Below are 27,013 nucleotides of genomic sequence, written 5' to 3'. Positions count from 1 at the left end.
AAAGGATTTAGTGAGTGATAGAGTAAAAAAATGTTTTACACTTTATTTTCTGGATTCCCAGTCTTACCAGTATGTGCCTCTACATTACTTTAAAGAATTCACCAAAAGTATATTTGGACAAATATGAATGCTGGTTGTGATATTTAGTAATATGGTCAGTGAAATTCTTTTGCAATTTCTAAGTATCATTACTAAGCTAATATAAGGAGCTATTGAATTTCTAAAGACATTTCTAATTGATCTTAAATTATCAGTTGCCAATAGTTTTCACTGGCACAAATGTTGAAATTACAAGTTACTTTGGAATAAATAAGCGAATCTCTTGGTTGTAGATCATTTGTAAAAAAAAAAATAATGCCATACTAAAGAAAGCCAAAGCTGTAAAACTGAATAGGTGAAACTGCTCTTTCTTTTCTGTTTTTAGGATGGGTTGAATTAGTACTTAATTTGTGTTTCACAAGTGGGAATTTGTGAAATGGATTCTTCCCCCATCAGCTAGTTCTGCTTTATAAAAATCTAAAATCTAATACTGTTTTTTTAAAAAAGTAAAATTTTTAAGCAGCTCAGTTTTCAAACGTTCGGCCCCCCAAAAAATAAAAAGAAATATCTATACATTTCTGTTTCAAATTAATAAACAAAACTACCAGATCACATATTTTTTAAAGAAAAGTCCTTGTGGGAAAATAGTTATAAATCATTATTAGGACAGAATTGTCATGTCACCTTTTTCTTTTTGTTGTGTAAATTCTTATAAAACCCTTTCGGGGGTTTCCACTGTTGGGAGGAGTCAGAGAGCCGGGGATATGAGCGGAGTACCCTTCGGGCCGCTGCAGTGGGCACCAGGCGGCCTCGGGTCTGACCTAGCCCGACCCCTGCCCGGCGCTACTCTGCCAGTCAGCCACGCCCGAACGGTGACGCACCTTGCGGCTTCGTTTGCCCGTGTCCAAGATGGCTGCGATCGCCGCTGGGGATGTTGGGCGCGCCGGGCGCCGGGTAGGGGGCCCCGGCCGGCGTACCCGCCTACAGCCACTCAGAGCCGGCCAATCAGCGCCGGTAGGCCACCGGCCCCGCCCCGACCCCGGCCGGCAAGGACGTCAGGGCAGCGGGCTCGAGGCGGTGGCGGCTCACCTGAGCGGCTGCTCCCCTGAGCGGCGGCCGGCGGCGAGGGCCGGGGCGAGGGTGAGGCCGGCGGTGCTGGCCACGGGATGAGGAAGCGGACCGAGCCTGTCGCCCTGGAGCATGAGTGCCACGCCGCCTCGGGCTCGTCCTCCGCCGGCTCGGCCGCCGCGGCGCTGGACGCCGACTGCCGCCTGAAGCAGAACCTGTGCCTGACGGGCCCCGGGCCGGCCGAGCCGCGCTGCGCCGCCGACGCGGGCATGAAGCGGGCGCTGGGCAGGTGAGCGGCGGAGGCGGGCCGGGACCCACAACCCTCCGGAGCTACTTGCCCTCCACCCCGCGTGCCCCCCGACTCTCTCCGGGCGTCCCCGGGTGCCTCCCCCGTGGTCCTCCTCTGGCCCCCGCGCCCCCTTCCTTCCCGGGCGGGCCTGGGGGCCCCTCCAGCGACCGGCCGGTGAGCGCCTCTCGACGAGGGTGGCGAGCTCCTGGACGCCTGGGAGCGCGGACTCCGCTCCGACCTTCTCTGCGTCCGAGTCCGACCCATCGTCCCTCTCGCCGGGTGGGCAGCTCCCCGGTGCCTGAGTCTCCGCGGCGCCCTCTGCTCGAAGCTGCCGGGCCCTCGGGGACGGTTGAGGGGTCGGCCGTGTCCAGGGGCAGGGGGTGCACCGCGTCCTCGGGGAAGGTTGAGGGGTCGGCCGTGTGCAGGGACACGGAGTGCACCGCATCCTCGGCTGTCGAGGGCGTGGGGGGGAAGCCTGGCGTTCGCGAGCAGCTGGCTGGTGGTACGTGGAATGTGTCCACAGGAGTCGTCTCCTTGGGAATCTCCGTCCCGTCCGGAAGTCACCTGGTTATTTTCGGTCTCTCTTTGGGGAGATGAATGCGTTTATGTTAAATTAATCTCACAGTTGGGATAGGGTCATATTTCACGCGGGCAAGTCTCTCCCCGTAGGCTGGCTGTTTGTAGAACATATCACTCATGGCAGTTTTGAAGTCTTGATGTTTCATGGTGTTTGAAGAAGTTAGTATGTAATATTCTCAGGTGTTGTAGCAGAGTCACTTATTTTGGGGTCAACTGGAATGCCCTTAATTGACACTGGCCACTTCCGTGTAAAATACTTACCCAAATAGCCCCTGAAAACATCAACTGCATTGCCTGAAAGATTATGAAATTAAACTATATACTTCTCTAAGTCAGTGGTTCCCAGTCCTGCCAGAAGTTCAGGCACTGACAATATTTTTGTTTTTGTGTAAAATTATCTAGCAACTGGTTAGTATCTTTTGTGAAACTAATCTGTTCTGTGGAAAGGTTTATTTGCATTAAAAACTCACAATTGGCTTTAATGCACTTTTAGTAACAAGGTTGACATAACACTTAGGTTGGGAACTCTTCCTCTGAAGAAATCAAGTTGTGATGCACAATGTTTGGGGAAACAGTGCTGGCCTGGCACCTTCCTTGAAAGATGTACCGTATTAAAAGGATCTGATTATTTTTATTTTTGAGTTGAGGACAAAGGGAGACATTCAAGTGGTGTCATATCCTTTGGATAAACAAAAGGCTGTTACAGGAATAAAAAGAAAAGCAGAGGGCGGGAAGGCCAAATTTGTGTGTTAGCCCATGGCTTCCTTCCCTATTGCCTGAAATGCTCTCCTGGACGTTCTCCTGCTGTGTTTTCTCCTTCAACCAGGTCTCTGCTTTACTGTCACCTCTTCAGAGAGGCCTTCCCAGGCCAGCACATCCAAAATAGCCTTCCTGCCGCCCCCAACCCCCCTATTCTGTTTACTTGTTTCTTCATCGCACTTATCCCTTAGCTCAGGGGTCCCCAAACCACCCCGCCCCCAGGCCACACAGCAGGTGAGCAGAGCAGCGGGCGAGCAGGCAAAGCTTCATCTTCCGCTCCCCGTCACTCCCCATTGCTCGCATTACCGCCTAAACCATCCCGCCCATCACTCACATTACTGCCTGAAACCATCTCCCTCCCTTCCGTGGAAAAATTGTCTTCCGTGAAACTGGTCCCTGGTGCCAGAAAGGTTGGGGGCCGCTGCCTTAGCTGACGGTGTGATTGCCTGCACACTTGACTTGCTTTGTGGGTAGTCTCCTTTATGAGAATGGAAGCCCTCTGAGAGCAGGGACAGTTTTCCTCTCAGCGTCTGTCTCCAGGGCCTGGCACGTAGTAGGTGGGAGAAAATACTTGTTGAATGAATATCTAGAATAGATTCCTAGAATTGGAATTGCTGAGCCAAGGGGTGTGTGTTTATGACTTTGAAAGCGAGGGCCAAAGCGCCCTCCCAAGAAGTTGTACTGATTTGTACCCCCTCCAGTAGTGTCAGTTGCCTCCCCCCGAATATTGAACATTACCAGATATTTTGATCTTTTTCTACTTGATTGATGAAAATGACATCTGATTTGTAACTTTAATTTGCATTTCTTAATGGTTAGGTGGCAATTTTTGTGTGTTTTTCTAAGCTCATTATACGTCTTTGGGATTATTTATGTCTTTAATGACCTGCCTTTGTTTGGGTCCTCCTGCACATTTTTTTTAACCTTCTATTGTGCACGTGTTCAAATATACAAAAGTAGAGGAGACAGTATAGTATAATATAATGAATAGTCAATAGTTTTCCATGTTTTGCCAATCTTGAATCATCTCTTCTTCCTCCCCTCCGTTTTTAGTATGGTGGGGGACTAGGCTATTTTAAAGCAAATGATTTCATCCATAAATATTTCGCAGTATATCATGAACAAATAAGGACTTTTTGAAATATACCTAACCCCAAAGCTATTATCATATTGTATCAAAATTAACAATTTATAATCTGTAATTAATTTAATATTATCTAATATCCAGTCTACATATACATTTCCCTGTCTCAGAAATGTCTTTTTAAGTTAGTTTTAAAATCCTGTACATTTCTTAAGTTTATTCCTAGTTATTTTATCTTTCTGTTGTTATTGAAAATAGAATATATTCTTATATTACATATTGTAACTGGTTGTATTACTTCTGTAACTAGCAACTTACATAGTCTTAGTTTCAAGTAGTTTTTGCAGTTGGTTCTCGAATTTTCCAGGTATACTATCATGTCAGCTACAAATAATAAGAATTTTGTCTCATTTTCTATTTTCTTATGTCTTTTGTTTCTTTCTCTTTTTTGGTTACATTGTATTTCCAGAACAAGGTTGAATAATAGGGATGATACTGGGTATCTTTGTCCTGTTCCTTACTTTAAAGAGAATTCTTTTAGTGTTTGTGCCACGTTAGTTATTTTAGTAAGGGGTGTGTTGCTGTTTTGTCTTTTTTTAAATCAAAAATGGTTGTTGAATTTTTTTTTTTAATTAATTAATTTATTTATTTTTGGCTGTGTTGGGTCTTCGTTTCTGTGCGAGGGCTTTCTCTAGTTGTGGCGAGCAGGGGCCACTCTTCATCGCGGTGCGCGGGCCTCTCACTGTCGTGGCCTCTCTTGTTGCGGAGCACAGGCTCCAGACGCGCAGGCTCAGTAGTTGTGGCTCACGGGCCTAGTTGCTCCGAGGCATGTGGGATCTTCCCAGACCAGGGCTCGAACCCATGTGCCCTGCATTGGCAGGCGGACTCTCAACCACTGCGTCACCAGACAAGCCCAAAAATGGTTGTTGAATTTTATTAAATGCTGTTTTAGCATCTGTGAAATGATCATATAAATTTTCTCTTGACCTGTTAATATGCTAAGTTGTAGTAATAGATTTTATAATATTGAATCATCATTTTATCTTATTGAATCATCATTATTGAATCATCAATGATAACTCTTATTATGTAGAGATACAGGACACAAATCTCACCAACGAGGTGCGAAGTCCCAGGGTCCCAGGGTTCCTATTCTATTTATTAATATTTTACACCATTATTTGTGAGACTAGTCTGTAATTTTGTTTTTCAATGCCGTCTTTACCAAGTTGTGTTAGTGTTTTCTATAGCTTTATTAAAAAGTTTTTTTTCTCTTCTTTAGCCAGTTTAAATACTTTTGAAATGATCTCTTTCTTTAAATTTTGGTAGAATTCACCTGTAAAACTACCTAAGCATGGTGCTTTTTTTTAGACTATAGCACTTTGATAACTATTATAGTTTCTTAGATTTGCTCTCTCTTTCTGGGTTCAGTTTTGGTGATTTATATGTTTATAGTAAATCATCTTTTATATCTAGCTTTTTCCTCTGTACCTGGGGCTGTTCCCTAGTCTTGTTTCCTATTTTATATACTTATACTTTTTTCCCCTTTTTTCTTGCTCTAGTACGCACACACACACACACACACACTAAAGTGGATTTTTTCCTAAATAAAAAAATATTTTTTCCTAAATTAAAAAATATTTTTTCCCAAAGAAAACCTTTTTTTGTTTATTATTCTGGGAGGCCAGGATGGAGAAAACGTGTTCTATCTGAAGGGGGCAGCAGCTACTGCATTCTCTCCTGTTGCTCCCCAGCAGGAATGTGGTTCCAGGGCAGCCAGATCTTCCAGTCTTTCCTGAAGAGTAGCTGGGTGTAAGCCTGCATCTGTGATCTCTAACTTTTTAAATGTTGCTGGCAACTAATTCAGATGAAAACAACAACCTTGGAGGTGAAACAAAACCAAAACCAGTTTGTGTGTGTGTTTTTAATTTTATTTATTTATTTATTTGGCTGCCTTGGGTCTTAGTTGGGGCATGTGGGCTTCTCTCTGGTTGCGGCTTGTGGGCTCAGTAGTTGTGGCGTGCGGGCTTAATTGCCCCAGGGCACGTGGGATCTTAGTTCCCTGACCAGGGCTCGAACCCGTGTCCCCTGCATTGGCAGGCCGATTCTTAACCACTGGACCACCAGGGAAGTCTGTGTGTGTGTGTGTTTTAATTGAAGTATAGTTGATTTACAATGTTGTGTTTCAGGTGTACAGCAAAGTGATTCAGATATATATATATATGTTCTTTTTCAGATTCTTTTCCCTTATAGGCTATTACAACATACTGAGTATAGTTCCCTTTTGGTTTGTTTTAATTGTTGGACTAAAGGGTTATTTTTGAAGGTAAATGTTTATCTGACTCACATGTCAACTGTGTACTCCATAAGAGGAGGGACTGGATACTGTTTTGCTTTGCGTATGTCTGGTACAAGGAGGCAAATGAGGGATTCTGTGGGCCTTTCATTTTCTTTTCTGTAATCTTGGAGTTCTTGGTAATATGCAGTAAAGGCATAAGTGGTCTAAATTGGCCCTAAGGAGGCAGTAATGAGATGTATAGGTCTCTGTTTCAGTTAACTAGACTGTCCTTTGACTGTCAACTCACAGGCCAGATCTACCAGATAACCGAGATCAGTGGACGGCCTGGGAGATTTCACAGCAGATGACCTTTGTTTGTAAATACAGAAGAACTCAGGCATCACCCTTGGTTCCTTCTTCATCCAAAAGAAGGAACTGCATGCAGGGCTGCTAATGGCTTCACCATAACCCAGAAAGGCAGGTGACCAAGGTGAATGTCTGTCTCGGAGCTAGCTTTTGTCCTTAAAGTCTGGTTTTCTCCATCCCCCTTCTCCTCCCACTCCCCAGAGCAGAGTCTGTGCCTGGACCATGACAAGCAGGGGGGCAGGCTTTGTTATGGTGCCTCAAATGGGACCCCCAACTGGGTCCCTCTCTTCCCAGTTGTGGTTTATCTTATCAGGGACACAGTCCAGCCCTGGACCCGGGACCCTGGGACCCTGGGACTTCACACCTCGTTGGTGAGATTTGTGTCCTGTATCTCTGCTTGTTTCCCAGTTCCTTTCAGCCAGCATATACTCTCCCTTCTCAAGGGAGTGTCTGTCTTCTACAGTAATGTTGAGCATACACTGCTCAAATGCAGGAGATTAAAATCTCCAGAAGATACTTATCACAGAGGTAACCTTGGAAAGAGGCTTAGAAGATGGGTCATCTTCTCAGGGTTCTGCTGACAGCAGTGGAGACAGGATGCGTTTCCAGACTCATGATCCTCCTCCTCCTCCCACTAGAGCACTTTTCTTCCAAAATGCAGTCTACGGGAAAATTTTAACTGCAATATGATCTTGAAAACTGACAGATTAAGTCAATGCTTTTCACCCGGACGTGATGCCACAGAACTTGGGTGTCCACATGGAGAGTGTGTAGGTCATTTGTCTTTTCCTGAACTGAGGGCCAGGGTCTGGAGTGTCAATGAGGACACGGGCTGCTGACACAGGGAAGTGTGATGCCAGGAAACCCAGCCTGAGGTGTCCAGTTGGTAGAAAGACCCGTTGTTTAGGCTTGGTGCCCGTCTTAGTATTGTTTGATATTTTAGGGGAAAGCTTGCATGGATAACTGAGTCTTGAGTGTTTTCAGGTTTGTGGCTTGGGGTGAGTTGCTTAACTATGAGTTTGTTTCTTCCTCTATAATGTGGGGATAAAAATATCTTCCTTATAGGATTGGGGTGAGGGTCCAGTATATGAAAGAGCCGGGCACACAGTGAGCACTCAATCAGTGGCATCTTGGTCATCCCCAATATTATTGCTAGTGTTATTTGTTGGAGTATTGAGAAAGCTCTGTTAACTTAGGTCAAGAAGCATGTACCCCTCCCTCCCTTTCTGCCCCCAAACTTTTTTTTTAGTTAATTAATTAATTTATTATTTATTTATTTTGGCTGTGCTGGATCTTCATTGTGGCACACAGGACCTTTAGTTGTGGCATGTGGGCTTCTTAGTTGTGGCATGCAAACTCTTATTTGTGGCATGCATGTGGGATCTAGTTCCCCCACCAGGGATGGAACCTGGGCCCCCTGCTTTGGGAGCACGGAGTCTTACCCACTGGACCACCAGGGAAGTCCCTGCCCCCAAACAATTAAGTATGTCTTCTCAGCCAGTTGTCATGCATGTAGTTGTCATCATGATCAGTTAACACATCTGTTGGTAATAGAACGTTTTAAGCAATACTTCTTGGTTATTCAACACTTTTTTTTCACTTGTTCATTTAGCAAAGTTTGATGTATGTACAGTAACTCTTCTTAGTGCTGAGGCTGCAGCAGTGGACGTGGGTCATGTCTTGTGGACTTTACCTTCTGGTGGCAGAGGCAGGTGACAAGCGAACAAGTATGTGCTGTGTCAGGTGCTCAGGGCTTGAGGAGGAAAGTAGGGCCAGTAAGGAGCAGCTGAGGCGTGTATACAGGAGGCCTTTCTCGTAAGGGGACATTTGAATGGAAGCCACGGGCTGCTTTAGAGTGGAGGAGTGCCTGGGTATGATGTATGTCATTGACATGTCACTCTGATTGCTGGGATGAAGACAGACTGGAAGGGCAGCAGGAGCAGGGGGACCCGCTAGAAGTCATCCGGGCAACAGATGATGGGGACTTGGGCCTGGGGTAGCTGTGGAGGTGAGAAACGTTGCATTCTGGATCTGTTTCCAAGGAGGTGTCAACAGGATTTGCTGATGGATTAGTAAGAAAGAGCGAGGACAGTCACAGGATTCACCAGTTCTCTTCTGAGCAATGGAAGAGTGGAGCTGCCATGTGCTGAGATGGGGCAGTTGTGGGAAATGAGTTTGGTTTGGGGCATATGGAGGTGCCTATGAAACATGCAAGTGGAATAGGAAGGAGGAGTTGGAGTTCAGGGGAGAGCTGGGGCCAACATCTGACGTTAGCCTGCAGATAGTGTTCAGAGTCACGACAGGATCCCAGGGCTGGACCCTGGGCCCTGGACAGGTAGGGGCTGGAGAAGAGGAGCCTCAAACCAAGGAGACCTGGAGAGAGGCAGCTGAGAGGAGAGCTGGGACGAAGGGGTCAAGGGAGCTACTGGAAGAAAGCCTGTTGCAGAGGAGAGTGTGATCTGCCATTGGATTTGGAGACATAGAGATCAGTGGTTATTAGTGTGGTTAATTTGAGTGGTGGAGGCAAGATCCTGATGGAGTGGCTGAAGGGAGAAGTAGGGAGAAGAAATGCAGATAGCTTTTCCAAGGAGTTTTGCCATAAAAGGCAACAGAAATGAGGGGGTGGGTAACTGGAGTAGGAGGAAGTTTCTGACCGGTGCTGTAGAGTGCCTTGGTTTGCTCCTGGGGATAGTCCAGGAGGGGAAAGACCTGGTGATGCCGAGCACTGGTGGCGTGGTGTCTTTGGGACCCAGTACCCCAAGGCCAAGTCAGCGGTCCCCAGACAGGGAGGTAGGCCAAGGGCGCTGTGAAGTTGCAGGGAGGTGGTTAGATGTGTAGGGGGAGCACTGGAGGTTCTCTTCTGGGTGCTTCTGTTTTCTCTGTGAAATAAGAGCAAAGCCCTGTGCCGAGGGGAGAGGAGGTACTGCAGGTGTTTCCCTTTCAGTTCTCAACCTGGACCCAGTCTTACCTCTCTATCCTTAACCTAATCAAATGTTTCCTACCATTATTTGCTAAAGTCTCATTAACACGGACAGTCAAGCTCCTTGACAGAGACTCTTCTTTTTGACATGTGGTGTTGCAAAAATGGATGACAGAAGTGGTTCTCATGGGAAGTCGTTTAGCTGTGACTTGCTGTGTGTCTGAGAAGCCATGTGCGTTCTGCACAGCCGAGTACTGCCTGGTCCTGGGGGGCCTGAGGGCAGCTGCCCCCCGGAGGGCCCTGCACACAGCCCAGTGATGGGGGTGTTAAGCTGGGTTTGAGGTGGAGGTGGGGAGAAGATCAACATAAACGGAGGGCAACACAGAGTGAGTATGTGGGACGTAGGCAGAATTCTTACCTCTCAGGTTTTGCTAATACACAAATAGAAGTTTCTAAATAGAATTTGTCTTGAGGTGATACTTATGGGCTTTAATTGTCTTAATCATGTGTCATCTGTTTACCAGGTATGGAAATGCCCTGAGAAGGTAAAGAGAGGAGGGGTAGATGAGTGTCAGTGTGAGGAGTTTCAGAAGGAATTTCATTTTGCAAAGATGAAGCAGAGAAGGAGTGTCAATGAAGGAATACAAGCACATCTCAGGAATGCTGCAATTTAGGGTTTGTCCTTGAAGCTTGAAAGTTGTCCTGAGCTTTAGGGTAAAGAAAAGAAAGTTGAAATTATTTTCAGTTCTTATCACACTTTCAGATTTCCACATAAGGTTTAGAGATATATATACATATATATTTTTTAATAAATTTATTTATTTATTTTTGGCTGTGTTGGGTCTTTGTTGCTGCGCTCGGGCTTTCTCTAGTTGCGGCGAGCAGGGGCTACTCTTCATTGCAGTGCGTGGGCTTCTCATTATGGTGGCTTCTCTTCTTGCAGAGCACGGGCTCTAGGTGCACAGGCTTCAGTAGTTGTGGCACGCGGACTCAGTAGTTGTGGCGCACGGGCTTAGTTGCTCCGCAGCATGTGGGATCTTCCAGGACCAGGGCTCGAACCCGTGTCCCCTGCATTGGCAGGCGGATTCTTTACCACTGTGCCACCAGGGAAGTCCCAAGGTTTCGATATATTGACTGAACTATTCGTAATGGGAAGGGAAGAATGGTTCAGTGTTGAAGCAGGTCGTTTGGATGCTGTAGTTCAGGGTCCTGAAAGAGATATATGCCTTTTAACTTTCAACTGTTTCTTTCTCCTAATAATGTGTACAACACAGACTCTTTACCGTTTCATGTTTGACTTGTGCCATTCCTAGGCCTGGAACATCATGTGGTTCCTACCTGAAAGTGGCCGTGTCAGTGTTGGGTGCTTATAGGTTATTGTATTCAACGAACAGTTAACTTGCTTCTATTGTTTGTTTGATGTCAAGCTAGGCACTGGGAAAGCTGAAAGATGTCAGTATCTATACTCAGGGAGTGTGTTGTCTATAAGTTTTTATGTGTGGCAGCCATCTGCTCTAATACTCAAACATTTTTTTTAGTGTTTTTATTGGAGTATAATTGCTTTACAATGGTGTGTTAGTTTCTTCAAACATTTTTATGATGTCTATAGAAGAGACAAAATGCAAGGATGGCTGGAGATGATTAGTCTGATCTCATATTCATCCTTTGTTGCTCTGTCATTTTTTGTGCTGATTTATCTTCACAGTATCTCATCTTTTAGGCTCCCACTTCAATGACAGGATATAACTCATCCTGTCAATGCATCCCTGGCATACCAAGCTTTCTGTAGATAAAAGAAAAGAAATGTTCGCAGTTTAGGGACACGGCAAACCTTGACAAGGCATGTCATGGCAGAACCTACGGGAAGGAAAATAAGACTGCCATTCTAGGACATCGGATACTTGGTTTTGGGTTCCAGAAGGAAGGGACTGTTACACCAGTGGAGGCCAGCTGGGAGCCTGCCAGTACAGCCCCAGGGCCTCAAGAGAAAGCACAAGGGAGATTCTGCAGCGACCAAGGCAGGGATCTTCAGGTATGAGGCCACCACAAGGGATGGCAACTGCCATGGTGAAAGGCAGCCCTTGAGAGATCCTGTCTCTTTCCCTCTGTTCCTTTCTCATTTTGTTTTTTTCCTGATTACAAAAGTAATAAAAGATTTCTTAATACAAATTTAAAACAGAGAAAGTGGAATTATCCCCTGGATAATTACTGTTAACAGTGTGACATATATTGAGAAGATTGCTTGCATGTTTATTCTTTTATTCATCTAACAAATACTTGTTGAAGACGTACTGTGTGCTGGAGGCTGTGGATAAAACGTTACACAGAGTCAGACAGGTCCCAACCCTTGTGGAGCTCACATTCTCCTCGTGAAGGAGAAAGAAAGCAAAAAAGGTACATGTAAATACACAGTAAATTTCAAGAGGTGGTAAAGTGCTATAAAGAAAAACAGGGCTTCCCTGGTGGCGCAGTGGTTAACAATCCGCCTGCCAATGCAAGAGACACGGGTTTGAGCCCTGGTCTGGGAAGATCCCACGTGCCGCGGAGCAACTAAGCCCGTGAGCCACAACTACTGAGCCTGCGCTCTAGAGCTCACAAGCCACAACTACTGAGCCCGCATGCCACAATTACTGAGCCTGTGCACCTAGAGCCCATGCTCCACAACAAGAGAAGCCACCGCAATGAGAAGCCTGTGCACTGCAACGAAGAGTAGCCCCCGCTTGCCGCAACTAGAGAAAGGCCATGTGCAGCAACGAAGACCCAACACAGCCAAAAACAAATTAAATAAATAAATAAATAAAGCAAGATAGCTTTAAGAAGAAGATAACAGACCCAAAATGGAGTTGCTTATGCTAAATAAGCCCCACATCACCGAACGGGGACTTAACTTCATTACAGACTCAGCTCTCCTAGAAATGGGTTCTTAAACCAGTCAATCAGGAATCGCCTGGTTAGCACTAATGTGGTCATCTGCCTGATAGACCCCTGTCGTCTCCTAAAGGAAAGTGACCATGGAATAAATAACCCGCTCCTTTTGTCTTATAAAACTTACTTGTTCCCGCTCTCTTCTCCCTGTGAAAGTCTTTCATTTTGTACAGCTCCTTGGAGTTCCTGTTTGCTGCATGAGATGCTGCCCGATTCATGAATTGTTGAGTAAAGCCAATAAGATCTTTAAGGTTTGCTCAGATGAATTTTGTTTTTTAACAGGAGGTAAAACAATTGTGTATGAAGCACTTGAAAATAAGCTATACTATAGTGATAAAACATCCTGTCACTGTCAGGAGAATAAGGCCTTTTCACAGTAGGTCACCCAGCTGTTAAACTCTGCCAGCATCCTCATGACTTTCTGTTTTCTTCTCTGGGAACAAAGACATTTATGGGATTTCATTTGTGTATTTTATTAAGGCCTTAAAGCTTTTAATTCTGTTCAGTGAAATTACTCCCAATACTGTGTTTGAATAAGAGTTTGAAGATTGTTCTTAAGGTTTCCACCTATAAACTAGGTAGAAATCCACCTATTAGTCTTGGGGAGTGAATTTTGGATTTATTCTTTTGTTCCTTCTGAGAGAATATAATGAGATAATAGAATAGAATAGAATATATATATGTATGTACACATATATATATGATGGAATATATAATATAAGATGCATTTTGGAATATATCTATTAATATAATGGAATAAAGCCAAAAACTCTTCCTTAATGATTTTGATGGTTACAGTAATGGAGGAATTGGTGAAAACTAAATACAGATACTTTTTAATAGGAATACAGTTCTTCCACTTCTGGCCACTGAAGATAGAGTAACAGGGACTGAATTTACCCTGAAATAACTAAAACAACAACAAAATCCAGACAAAATGCATGAAACAAGGTTTCAAAACACTGGCCACTGGCAACGAGAGACAGTAGTCTCTAAGAGGTGACAAACAAAGTGAGCCCTACAACAACTCCAGCTTACTGCTGTGTGAGAGTTTCCCCGCTGTATCACAGGGACAAGGAAATTGATGTGGAGCCTGGTGGACTTCCTGAGCTGTGGATAAGATGCTGAGAGTCTGGGGACACCAACATGCCTACAGTTTATAGGACAGAGGACCAGGGAGAGACATCGGTACAGAGAGAACTCTGGAGATCTGCAGAGGAGAATCTGGAGATCTCTACACCTTGAGTATTCAACACAGTGCTGCTCAGCACACGTGTGTGAGGAAACTATCTGAGGCTGGGGAGAGAACTTCCCTAAAGGTTTAGATGAAACAGTTCCAGTTCCCTCTAACAAGACCATAATTCACTGAACATTGGGAAGAACACTCAGGAATGTCATGCTTCAGTAATGGGAAATAATTAGCCCTAGACAGAGTACTGCTCTGGACCCACCTAACAAATCATAAAAACAAAACCCAGAAGAATCAAACTGTTTCCAATTCACTGCATCCTGAAACAAGATTCAATATTTATAGGAATATAAAAATAACCAGCACCCAACAAAGTAAAATTCACAATGTTTCGTATCTAATCAAATATTACCAGATGTATTAGTTTGCTTGGGCAGCCATAACAAAGTACTACATACTGGGTGGCTGAAACGAGAGAAATTTATTTTTTCACAATTCTGGATGCTAGAAGTCTGAGATCAGTGTGTTGGCAGCATTGGTTTCTTCTGGGGCCTCTCTCCTTGGCTTGTAGATGGCCATGTTCTCCCTGTGTCTTACATGGTCTTTCCTCTGCATGTCTGTCCAAGTTTCTTCTTATAAGGACACCAGTCTTATTGGATTACAGCCTACCATAATGACCAATTTTTCTTTTTAACATTTATTTATTTAGACTGCGCTGGGTCTTAGTTGCAGCATGCGGACTCTTAGTTGCGGCATGTGAACTCTTAGTTGTGGTATGAATGTAGGATCTAGTTTCCTGACCAGGGATCGAACCCAGGCCCCTTGCATTGGGAATGCAGAGTCTTACCCACTTGACCACCAGGGAAGTCCCCACTAATGACCGAATTTTAACTTAATTTAACCTCTAAAAGACTCTATCTCCAAATACAGTCACATTCTTAGCACCTGGGGTTAGTATCTAAATGTATGAATTACAGTTGGGGAGCACAGTGCAAGGAGACAGGAAAATGTAACCTGTAATGAGAATAAGCAATCAATGAAAACCAATCCAGAACTGACACAGATGTTACAGTCAGCAAAGGACAGTAAAACAGTTATTACAACTATATTCCATGTGTTCAAAAAGTTAAGTAGAGTCATGGAAGATATGAAAATTACCCAAATCAAGTTTTTAAAGATGACAAACTACAAGTGTGTTAAGTGAAAAATACACTGAGGGGCATTAATGGCAGATTAGATGTTGCAGAAGGAAAGATTCAGTTATCCAACATGAAACATATAAAAAAGAATCAAAAAATTTTCAGAAGTAGCACTGAACTGTGGAACAACTTCAGGCAGCTTAATATATGGGTAATTAGAGTTCCCACAGAAGCAGGAGAGAAAGAAAAAATAGGTGAAAGAATAATGGCCAGAAACTTTCCAAGCTCGATGGAAACTGTAAACTCAACTCAGTGAATCACCCACACAAAAAACAGGAAGAAAAACTATACCAAGGCACATCATAATCAAATTACTCAAAACCAGTGATGAAGAGAAAAATCTTAAAAGCAGCCAGCGGAAAAAAGACATGTACAGAAAAGCAAATATGCAGGTGACAGCAGATTTCTTGTGAGGAAAAAAAAAGTAAGAAGGCCATGGAGCAGCATATTTAAAACACTGAAAAAACAAAAAAAGAAAACCAAAAAACCACTGTCCACCTAGAATTTATTCTCTCTTTCTTTTCTCTTTTCTTTTTTCTTTCCTCTTTTCTTTTTTCTCCTTCCTCCCTGCCTTCTTTCCTTATAAATGAAGTATAATTGACTTACTATATTAGTTTCAGGTGTACAACATAGTGATTCAGTATTTTTATACATTACAAAATGATCACCATGATAAGTCGCTACCATCTGTCCCCCTACAGAGTTATAGTATTATTGGTTATATTCCCTGTGCTGTACGTTTCATCCCTGTGACTTACTTATTTTATTGGAATTTTGTACTTCTTAATCTCCCTAACCTATTTCACTTATCCCCCTACACGCCTCCCCTCTGGTAGCCACCAATTTGTTCTCTATCAGTCTGTTTCTGTTTTGTTATGTTTGTTCTGTTCTTTAGATTCCACATACAAGACAAATCATATGGTATTTGTCTTTCTCTGTCTGATTTACCTCAGCATAATACCTTCAGGTCCCTCCATGTTGTCGCAAATGACAGATTTCATTTTTAAAAAAAATAAATTTATTTATTTTTGGCTGTGTTGGGTCTTTGTTGCTGCATGCAGGCTTTCTCTAGTTGCAGCAAGTGGGGACTACTCTTCGTTGCGGAGCACGGGCTCTAGGCACACGGGCTTCAGTAGTTGTGGTGCTCGGGCTTAGTTGCTCTGCAGCATGTGGGATCTTCCTGGACCAGGGCTCAAACCCATGTCCCCTGCATTGGCAGGCAGAGTCTTAACCACTGCACCACCAGGGAAGTTCCCAGATTTCATTTTTTTTTAATGGCTGAATCATAGTCTATTGTGTGTGTGTGTGTGTGTGTGTGTGTATCACATCATTATCCATTCATCTGTTATTTGTTGTCTTTTTTGATGATAGTCATTCTGACAGGTGTGAGGTGATATCTCATGGTTTTCATTTGCATTTACTTGATGATTAGTGATGCTAAGCATCTTTTCATGTGTCTGTTGGCCATCTGTGTATCCTCTTTGGAAAAATGTCTGTTTGGGTCCTCTGACCCATTTTTTAATTGGGCTGTTTGTTTTTTGATGTTTAGTTGTATGAGTTCTTATACATATTGGCTATTAACCCCTTATCAAATACACTGTTTGCAAATATCTTCTCTCATTCAGTAGGGTGCCTTTTTGTTTTGTTGATAGTTTCCTTCACTGTGCAAAAGCTTTTTAGTTGGATGTAGTCCTATTCGTTTATTTTTCCTTTTGTTTCCCTTGCCTGAGGAGATACCTATATATCTATATATCTATATCTATCTGATGTCAGAGAGCATACTGCCTATGTTTTCTTCTAGGAGTTTATGGTTTCAGGTCTTACATTTAAGTCATTAATCCATTTTGAATTTATTTTTGTATATAGTGTGAGAAAGTAGTCCAGTTCGCTTCTTTTGCATGTAGCTCTCCAGTTTTCCCAACACCATTTATTGAAGAGGCTTTCTTTTTCCCATCATATATTCTTGCCTCCTTTGTCATAGATTAATTGACCATATGAGTGTGGGTTTATTTCTGGGCTCGCTGTTCTGTTCTGTTGATCCATGTGTCTGTTTTTGTGCCAGTATCATACTGTTTTTTTGGTTTTGTTTGTTTGTTTGTTTATTTTTTTATTTATTTAGGCTGCACTTAGTTGCGGCACGTGAGATCTTTCTTGTAGCATGTTTACTTGCAGCATGAGGGATCTTTAGTTGAGGCATGCAGGTTTCTTAGTTGTGGCACGCATGTGGGATCTTTTTCCCTGAGTAGGGATTGAACCCAGGCACCTTGCGTTGGGAGTGTGGAGTCTTACCCGCTGGACCACCAGGGAAGTCCCACTGTTTTTTTTTTTTTAATTGAAGTATAGTTGATTTACAGTGTTGTCCTACTGTTTTGATTACTATAGCTTTGTAGTATAGTTGGAAATAATGGAGCATGATACCTCTAGCTTTGTTCTTTCTTAAAATTATTTCAGCTATTTGGGAGTCTTTTGTGTTCCCATACAAATTTTGGCATTATTTGTTCTAGTTCTGTGAAAAATTCTGTTGGAATTTTGATAGGGATTGCATTGAATCTGTGGATTGTCTTGGGATTCTTCCAATTCATGAACATGGTATATCTTTCCATTTGTTTCTTTTTAGTTTCTTTCATCAGTGTATTATAGTTTTCTGGGTACAGATCTTTTCCCTCCTTGGTTAGATTTATTCCCGGATATTTTATTCTTTTTGATGCAATTGTAAATGGGGTTTTCTTAATTTCTCTTTCTGATAGTTCATTGTTAGTGTACAGAAATGCAACAGATTTGTATTATTTTGCATCCTGCAGCTTTACTGAATTTATTGGTGAGTTCTGATAGTTTTTTGATGGTGTCTTTAGGATTTTTTTATATATAATGTCATGTCATATGCAAACAGTGACAATTTTACTTCTTCCTTTCCAACTTGGATTCTCTTCATTTTTCTTGTCTGATTGCTGTGTCTAGGACTTCCAATACTATCTTGAATAAAAATGGTGAGTGGGCATCCTTGTCTTGTTCCTGATCTTAGGGGAAATGCTTTCCGCTTGTCACCTTTTTGTATGATGTTGGCATAGGTTTACCATAGATGGCCTTTGTTATGTTGAGGTATGTTCCCCCTATACCAACTTGGGTGAAAGTTTTTATCATAAATGGGTATTGGATTTTGTCAAAAGGTTTTTCTGCATCTATTAATATGATCTTATGATTTTTATTTTTCAATTTGTTATGTGGTGTATCACATTGATTTCTGGATATTGAAACACCCTGCATCCATGGGATAAATCCCACTTGATTATGGTGTATTATCTTTTTGATGTATTGTTGAATTCATTTTGCTAATATTTTATTGAAGATTTTTACATCAGTGTTCATCAGGGATATTGGCCTCTGTTTTCCTTATTTTGTGGTATCCTCATCTGGTTTTGGTACCAAGGTGATGCTGGCCTTGTAGAATGAGTTTGGAAGCACTCGTAACTCTTCCTTTTTTGCAGTAGTTGGAGAAAGATAGATATCAATTCTTCCTTAAATGTTTGGTAGAATTCATCTATAAATCCATCTGATCCTGGACTTTTGTTTGTTGGGAGTTTGTTTTGTTTTTTGTTTTTGTTTATTTTGCTGATTCAGTTTCATGACTGGTAATCATTCTGTTCATATCTTCTGTTTTTTTCTGATTCAGTTTTAGGAGATTGTACTTTTTAGGAATTTATCCATTTATTCTGGGTTGTCCATTTTATTGGTGTTTAATTGTAGTAATCTTTTATGATCCTTTGTATTGCTGTGGTGTCGTTTATAACTTCTCTTTCATTTCTGATTTTATTGATTTGGTCCCACTCTTTTTTTTATTGATGAGTCTGGCTAAAGGTTTGTCAATTTTGTTTATCTTTTCAAAGAACCAGCTCTTAGTTTCATTGATCTTTTCTGCTGTTGTTTTAAGTCTCCATTTATTTCTGCTCAGAACCTTATTTTTCTTTCCTTCTACTAACTTTGAGTTTTGTTTGTTCTTCTATTTCTAGTTCCTTTAGACGTAAGTTTAGATAGTCTATTTAGATTTTTCTTGTTTCCTGAGGTAGGCTTGTATTACTATAAACTTCTTTCTTAGAATTGCTCTTGCTGTGTCCCATAGGTTTTGGATCATTGTATTTCCATTTTCATTTGTCTTCAGGTATTTTTTAATTTCCTCTTTGATTTCTTCAGTGACCCATTGTTTGTTGAGAAGCATATTGTTTAGCCTCCACATGTGTGTTTGTGTTTTTTGCAGTTTTTTCCATGTAGTAGATTTCTACTCTCATACCACTGTGGTTGGAAAGGATGCTTGCTATGCTTTCCATCTTAACTTTATTGAGACTTGATATATCTGTTAAGTTCATCTGGCCTAATGTGTCACTTAAGGCCAGTGTTTCCTTATTGATTTTCTCTCTGGATGATCTGTCCATTGATGTAACTGGGGTGTTAAAGTCCCCTACTATTATTGTGTTACTGTCAGTTTTTCCCTTCATGTTTGTTAATATTTGCTTTATGTATTTAGTTGCTCCTGTGTTGGGCGCATATATGTTTACATTTGTTGTATCTTCCTATTGGATTGATCCCTTGATCATTATTTAATGTCCTTCTTTGTTGTTACAGTCTGTTCAAAAATCTATTTTGTCTGCTATACGTATTGCTGCCCCTGCTGTCTTTTTGTTTCCATTTGCATGGAATACCGTTTTCCATTACCTCACTTTCAGTCTATGTGTTTTTAGATCTGAAATGAGTCTCTTGTATTCAGCATATAGATGGGTCGCGTTTTTTTTTTAGTCTGTTCAGCCGTTCTGTGTCTTTTGATTGGAGCATTTAGTCCATTTACTTCTAAAGTAATTATTGATAGGTATGTACTTATCACCATTTTTAAAAATAAATTTATTCGTTTATTTTTGCTTGTGATGGGTCCTCATTGCTGCACACAGGGTTTCTCTAGTGGTGGCATGCAGGGGCTACTGTTCATTGCGTGTGCGGGCTTTTCGTTGTGGTGGCTTCTCTTGTTGCGGAGCATGGGCTCTAGGCACGTGGGCTTCAGTAGTCGTGGCATGCAGGCTCAGTAGTTGTGGCTCGCGGGCTCTAGAGCGCAGGCTCAGTAGTTGTGGTGCACGGGCTTAGTTGCTCCGCAGCATGTGGGATCTTCCTGGATCAGGCTGGAACCCATGTCCCCTGCATTGGCAGGAGGATTCTTAACCACTGTGCCACCAGGGAAGTCCCTACTTATTTCCATTTTGTTAAATGTTTTCTGATTGTTTTTATAGTTCTCATTTGTTCCTTCTTCTTTTGCTCTTCTGTGATTTGATGATATCTTTAGTGTTATATTTGGGTTACTTTCTCTTTGTGTGTGTGTGTGAGAGAGAGAGTTGTAAGTTTTTGGTTTGTGGTTACCATGATGTTCATATATAACAATTACAGACACACATATGTAATATATGTTAGTAATAACTTGTGTTATTATTTTAAGTTGATGATCTTTTAAGTTGAAATTCAGTCTGACAACCCTGCATTTTCATTCTCCCGCCATGTTTAATTTTTTTGACATCATGTTTTACATCTTTTTGTTTTGTGTATCCTGTAACTACTTATCATGGATATAGATGATTTTACCACTTTTGTCCTTTACCCTTCCTACTAGCTTTATAAGTGGTTGATGCACTACATTTACTGTATGTTTGCCTTTACCAATGAGATTTTTTCATTTCATAATTTTCATATTTCTAGTTGTGTGGTTTTTTCCTTTTTTTTTTTTAATCCTGCTTAGAGAAGTCCCTTTAACATTTCTCATAATGCCAATGCAGTGGTGCTGAATTCTTTTAGTTATTGCTTATATGTAGAACTTTTTATCTCTTCTTCAAATATGAATGATAGCCCTGCTGGGTAGGGTATTTTTGGTTACAGTAAGTCCCCTATATATGAACCTTTAAGTTGCAAACTTTCAAAAATGGAAACGTGGGGCTTCCCTGGTGGCGCAGTGGTTGAGAATCTGCCTGCCAATGCAGGGGACACGGGTTCGAGCCCTGGTCTGGGAAGATCCCACATGCCGCGGAGCAACTAGGCCCATGAGCCACAATTACTGAGCCTGCGCGTCTGGAGCCTGTGCTCCGTAACAAGAGAGGCCGCGATAATGAGAGGCCCGCGCACCGTGATGAAGGGTGGCCCCCACTTGCCACAACTAGAGAAAGCCCTCGCACAGAAACGAAGACCCAACACAGCCATAAATAAATAAATAAATAAAAATTAAACTTAAAAAAAAAAAAAAAAAGGCAACGTGTTCACATGTCCAGTCATGTAAGTAGTTCATGTGTCTGGCATACACTGTCACGTGCATGCATCCTCTACAAGTGGTTGTCCTTTTGTGTACTTTACTGTACAGTAGTGTATAGAGTACAGTAGTACAGTGTCTTTATTTCAAGCCCAGGATATCTGGAAGCAAGTGTAAAAGCAGTGATGATGTAGCTGGACTTTTCAAGGTACTGTACTGTAAGATTTAAAGTGTTTTCTTTATTTTTTGTGTTTGTTTTTTATGTATTATTTGTGTGAAAATTATTATAAACCTATTATAGTACAGTACTGTATAGCCAATTGTGTTTGAGTACCTAGGCTAACTTTGTTGGACTTACGAACAAATTGGACTTAACAAATGGACTCTTGCAATGAAACTTGTTTGTATGTAGGACTTACTATATAGATTTTTTTTCCTTTCATTACTTTGAATATATCATGCCACTTCCTTCTGGCCTGCGAAGTTTCTGCTGAAAAGTCAGCTTATAGTCTTAGGGAGTTCCCCTGCACATAACTAATTGCTTTTTTCTTGCTACTTTTAAGACTCTTTATCTTTAATTTTGCCACTTTAATTATAATTTGTCTTGGTGTAGATCTCTTTGGACTCACCTTGTTTGGGACTTAGTGCTTCCTGGACTTGGATGTCTGTTTCCTTTTCCAGGTTAGGAAAGTTTTCAGCTATTATTTGTTTGAATAAGTTCTCTGCCTCTTTCTCTCTTCTTCTTCTGGGACACCTATAATGTGAATGTTAGTATGCTTGATGTGGTCCTAGATGTCTCTTATTAAAGTATGCTCATTTTTAAAAATTCTTTTTTCTGTTCAGGCTGGATGGTTCCACTACTCTGTCTTCCAGTTTGCTGATTTGTTCTCATTCACTGTTCATTTCCTTCCAGTATAGTTTTATTTCAGTTATTATGTTCGTCAGCTCTGTTTGATTCTTCTTTATATTTTCTAACTTGTTGAAATTCTCACTGCATTCATCCATTTTTCCCCCAAGTTCTTTAAGCATCTTTATGAATATTACCTTGAACTGTTTGTTGGGTAGTTTGCTTATCTCCGTCTTGCTCAGTTCTTCTAGGGTTTTGTCTTGTTCCTTTATTTGAAACAGATTCCTTTGTTGTTTCATTTTGTCTAATTCTTTGTGTTTATTTCCCTGTATTTGGTAGGTTGGTTACGTCTCCTGATCTTGGAAAAGTGGCCTTATATAGGAGATGTCCTGTGTGGCTTAGCAGTCTACTCCCCTCTGGCCACCAGAGCTATATGCTCTAGGGGTGCCCCCTATGTTGGCTGCATGGGCCCTTCTGTCGTGGCAGGGTCTACTACTGTGGGCATGCTGGGAGGTGGGCCTGGACCCGGGCCAGGTTGACTGCCAGGTCCTGCCTCATGCGGTGGCTGTTGGCCCATTGGTTGTTGGGGCCGAGTCCTGGTACATCTAGCTGCATGTCCTGGGGTGTCCTGGGGTTGTTGCCAGCCTGCTAGTGGGCAGATAAGCCCCTGACCCTAATAGGCTAAAGGGAAGACTCCAAAATGGTGCTTGCCAGTGCCACTGTTCTTGTGGTAGAATGAGCTCCCCAAAATGGCTGCCACCAGTATCTGTGTCCCCAAGGGGAGTCCCAGTTGCCTCCTGCCTCTTCAGGATGCTCTCCAAGATTAGTAAGTTGGTGTGACCCAGGCTACTTTCAGATTACTGTCTCTGTGCTGGGACTTGGAGCATGTGAGATTTTGTGTGCACCCTTTAACAGCACACTCTCTGTTTCCTGTAGCTCTCTAGCTCTCCTGTATAGAAGCCCCACTAGCCTTCAAAGCGAGATGTTCTGGGGGCTGATCTTCCCGGTGCAGGACCCCTGGACTGGAGTGCCTGATGTGAGGCTCAGACCCCTCACTCCTTGGGGAAAACATGTGCCATTGTGATTATCCTTCTGTCAGTGTGTTGCCTACTTGGGGTGTGGGTCTGCCTCTCCTACCTGTCTCATTGTGGTTCCTTCTTCATACCGTTAATTCTGGAAAGTCTTTTCTGCTAGTCTTCGTGTTCTTCTCATAGACAGTTGTTCTGTAAATAGTTGTAATTTTGGTGTACCTGTGGGAAAAGGTGAGCTCAGGGTTTTCCTGCTCCACCATCTTGGCCACACTTCACCTAGAATTCTTTACCAGGTGAACACATCTTCCAAAAACAAAGAAGTTTTCAGACATATGAAAGCTGAAAGAATTAATCACCAGCAGACCCACACTGTAAGAAACGTTAAAGGATGTCCTTCAGGCAGAAGAAAAATTATACCAGATGAAAACCTGAATCTACACAAATGAATGAAGAACACTGGAAATGATTATGCGAGAAAATATGTAAGCTATATTTTTTATTATTTAAATATCTTTATATTAAAATTGCTTACATAAAAGTAGTAACAATGCTTTGTGAAGTTTATAACATCTATAAAGTAAAATTCATGACAACAAATGGATATAGGCCAGGAGAGAAGAAATGGAAGTAAACTATTATAAGATCTTTATGTTATATGTGAAATGGTATAATCTCACTTGGATGTCAATATGATAAAGCTGGATACTGTAAACTTTAAGGCAGTCACTAAAGTAACAAAACCAAGAGTTAATAGGAACCCAACAAAGGAAATAAAGAGAAATAATAAAAAAATGCTTGGTTAATTCAAAGGAGGGCAGAAAAAGAGGAAAAGGGGAACAAAGATAGATGGAACAAATAGAAAACAAAAAGCAAGATGGTCTAAACACCCAATTATAAGGCAGACATTATTCAGATTGGATAAAAAAAACAATATCCAACTATGTGATGCCTACCAAAGAAAGGCATTTTAAATATAAAACAAAAAGGTTAAAATTATATGAATGAAAATATATACATACCGTGGTAACACTAGTTAGAAGGTAGCTGGGGTGTCTATATTAATATCAGATGAAGTAGACTTCAGAGCAAAGAATATTACCAGAGATAAAGAAGACCATTTCATAATGACAAAGGGATAAAATAATCAAGGGGACATAACAGTCCTAAACATTTAAATACATAATTGACAGGGCTTCAGAATATATAAAGCAGAAATAGAACTGCAAGGAAAATAGACACATCCACAATTATAATCAGAGATTTCAATAACAGATAGAAGCAGGAGGCAGAAAATCAGTAAGGATATAGTACGCTTGACCAACATTGTTCACCAGTTTAACTTGGTTGCCAGTTCCCCCAACAATAGCAGGTACACATTCTCCTCAAGTACACATGGAACATTTACCAGATAGACCACATTCTAGGCCATAAAACAAGTCTCAATAATTTAAGAGAATTTATGTCATGCAAAGTCTGTTTTCTGACCACAAAGATTTAAATTAGAAATCAATAATAGAAGATGTCTGGAAAAATCCCCAAACATTTGAGTACTGAATAACATACTTTTGAATAAGCCACCAGTCAAGGAAGAAATCAAAGGGGAAATTAGACAGTAGTTGGAACTGAATGAAAATAAACATGTATGCCCCTAAAGCATCCTTGGGGAGTTTATAGCACTAAATACTTACAGTAGAAAAGAAGAAAGGTCTATAGTCAATGACTTTAGCTTGTTTTAAGATACTAGAAAAAAAGAGCAAATTAAACCCAAAGTAACCAGAAAGAAGCATATGATAAATACCAAACAAATCAGAAAAATAGAAAACAGAAAAACAATGTTTATAGCAGGTTTAATGTATAACAAGCAAGTAATGGAAACCACCCAAATGTCCAACAACTGAATGTAAAAACAAATTATATATCCCTACAATGGAATATTACTCAGCAATCAAAAGGAATGAACTTGGAACATAGAGGATATATTGGGCAATGAAACTACTCTGCATGGTACTACAGTGGTGGATACATATCATTATACATTTGTCCATACTCTTAGAATGTACACTGTGAGTGAATCCTACAGTAAGCTATGGACTCTGGGTGATGATGTGCCAGTGGTGGTTCATCAGTTGTAACAAATGTATCACTGGTGGGGGATGTAATAGTGGGTGAGGGGACTTCCCTGGTGGTCCAGTGGTTAAGACTCCATGCTCCCAATGCAAGGAGCATGGGTTCGATCCTTTGTCGGGGAACTAAGATCCCACGTGCTACATGGTGCAACCAAAAAAAAATAAATGAGTGAGGTTGGTGGGGGGGAGGTGTTGTGTATGTACCTTCTGCTCAGTACCTCTGTAAAGCTAAAACTGCTCTTAAAAAGGTTTTTTTTGGGCTTCCCTGGTGGCGCAGTGGTTGAGAATCTGCCTGCTAATGCAGGGAACACGGGTTCGAGCCCTGGTCTGGGAGGATCCCACATGCCGCGGAGCGGCTGGGCCCGTGAGCCACGGCTGCTGAGCCTGCGCGTCTGGAGCCTGTGCCCCGCAGCGGGAGGGGCCGCGATAGTGAGAGGCCCGCGCACCGCGATGAAGAGCGGTCCCCGCACCGCAATGAAGAGTGGCCCCCGCTTGCCGCAACTGGAGAAAGCCCTCGCACGAACCGAAGACCCAACACAGCCAAAAATAAATAAATAAATAAATAAAGTAGGGGGGAAAAAAAAATATTAAAAAAAAAAAAAAGGTTTTTTTTTTCCAGGATTATTCTCTTTTTTTTAATTTAATTTATTTAATTTATTTATTTTTGGCTGCATTGTGTCTTCATTGCTGCACGCGGGTTTTCTCTAGTTGCGGCGAGCGGGGGCTACTCTTCGTTGCGGTGCGCGGGCCTCTCACCGCAGTGGCTTCTCTTGTTGCGGAGCACGGGTTCTAGGCGTGTGGGCTTCAGTAGTTGTGGCTCGTGGGCTCTAGAGCGCAGGCTCAGTAGTTGTGGCGCACGGGCTTAGTTGCTCCGCAGCATGTGGGATCTTCCCAGGCCAGGGCTCGAACCTGTGTCCCCTGCGTTGGCAGGCAGATTCTTAACTACTGCGCCACCAGGGGAGCCCAAAAAGTTTTTTTAAATGAGTGAACTATTGATACAGACAGGAGTAAGTGAACAAATGAATCTCAAAATAATTGTGCTGAGTGAAAGAATCCATTTCATTTAGGTAAAACAAGGAAATTCAAACTAACCTGTAGTGATAGAAAGTCTTTGGTTGCTTGGGGGTGGGGAATGGGGACCAGAGAGGGGTAGGAGGGAGGAATTAAAAGGGGCAAGAGGAAACTTCTGGGGTGATAGGTATGGTCATTATCTTGAATGTGGTGATGGTTTCACAAGTGTTTAATAGGTTAAAACTTATCACATTATACACTAAATATGTGCAGTTTATGTCAATTATACCTCAATAAATGTGTTTAGGAAACAAAATAAATATTATTGAGCTTTTACATGAGCATTTTGAAAAAAGTTCCCCCAGCTTTCATTCTTGTCCACGTTGTTGTCACCACCTGCTCAGTGTAGAACTTCTGTTGGTTTTATTGCCACCAGCCTCTGAAATTATGGGCATTGTCAGGTGAGTTGAAACACCAAGGAGAAACCCAGGTGAGCTGAGGGTCAAGTTACTTTTTGGATTTCTAGCAATGTTTAATTCATTTCCAATGAGGATTTGGTGGAATGGAAAGAGTGGGCCAGACTGAGAGGCCCAGGACACGAGCTCATCCTCAGCTGAGGCCTTACCTTGAGCAAGTGAATTAATAACTGTGAGCTTAGTTTTCATATCTCTAAAATGGAAGTGTTACCTATTTTACCTGCTTCATGGAGTTGTAATATTTCAACAAGGTTATATCGGTATTATACAAGTATAAAGTGAGTGGTATAATGGGTTTTTTTTCCCTGTCCACTTACCCCATCTACTTTTTCTGTTAATTTAAAAGAAGTTCACAAGAGACACCTGTTTTACATGTTAATTTGTTTTCCTTGTTTTATACTTTTTTCTGGAGATAATTAAATTACCTGTATTGTTAAGTCCTTATTTTTTTGCTTTGTATTGCTACAGGTTTCAGAACTTTCTCAGATACTTTTTTGCTATGAAAACAGCACTGGAGAGTAAGTAGTTTCTAGTTGGTAGGGTGCTCACTACTTTG

The 27,013-nt window shown here is 41.9% G+C and overlaps 1 protein-coding gene across 5 annotated transcripts in view; it reads left to right on the top strand.

Moving 5' to 3' along the window:
- Window positions 1–1,059: 1,059 nt before the first annotated feature.
- Window positions 1,060–27,013, top strand: part of ABHD12 (abhydrolase domain containing 12, lysophospholipase) — a 70,185-nt gene continuing 44,231 nt past the window's right edge. The window contains exons 1-2 of one of the 5 annotated variants that reach the window (XM_057529837.1): window positions 1,274–1,396; window positions 23,138–23,326. In XM_057529837.1, the coding sequence (XP_057385820.1) occupies window positions 23,307–23,326 (20 nt within the window). In that variant the 5' untranslated portion in view covers window positions 1,274–1,396; window positions 23,138–23,306. Of the gene's footprint in view, window positions 1,397–23,137; window positions 23,327–27,013 lie in introns of all 5 variants that reach the window. The other 4 variants (XM_057529835.1, XM_057529839.1, XM_057529836.1 and 1 more) reach the window with 4 other exon arrangements.

The sequence above is a fragment of the Balaenoptera acutorostrata genome, chromosome 15 (genome assembly GCF_949987535.1).
Source record: "Balaenoptera acutorostrata chromosome 15, mBalAcu1.1, whole genome shotgun sequence".
In the NCBI taxonomy this organism is placed as follows: Eukaryota; Metazoa; Chordata; class Mammalia; order Artiodactyla; family Balaenopteridae; genus Balaenoptera; species Balaenoptera acutorostrata.
The sequence above is the reverse complement of the archived record's forward strand: the minus strand, read 5'-3'. Positions and strand labels throughout refer to the sequence as shown.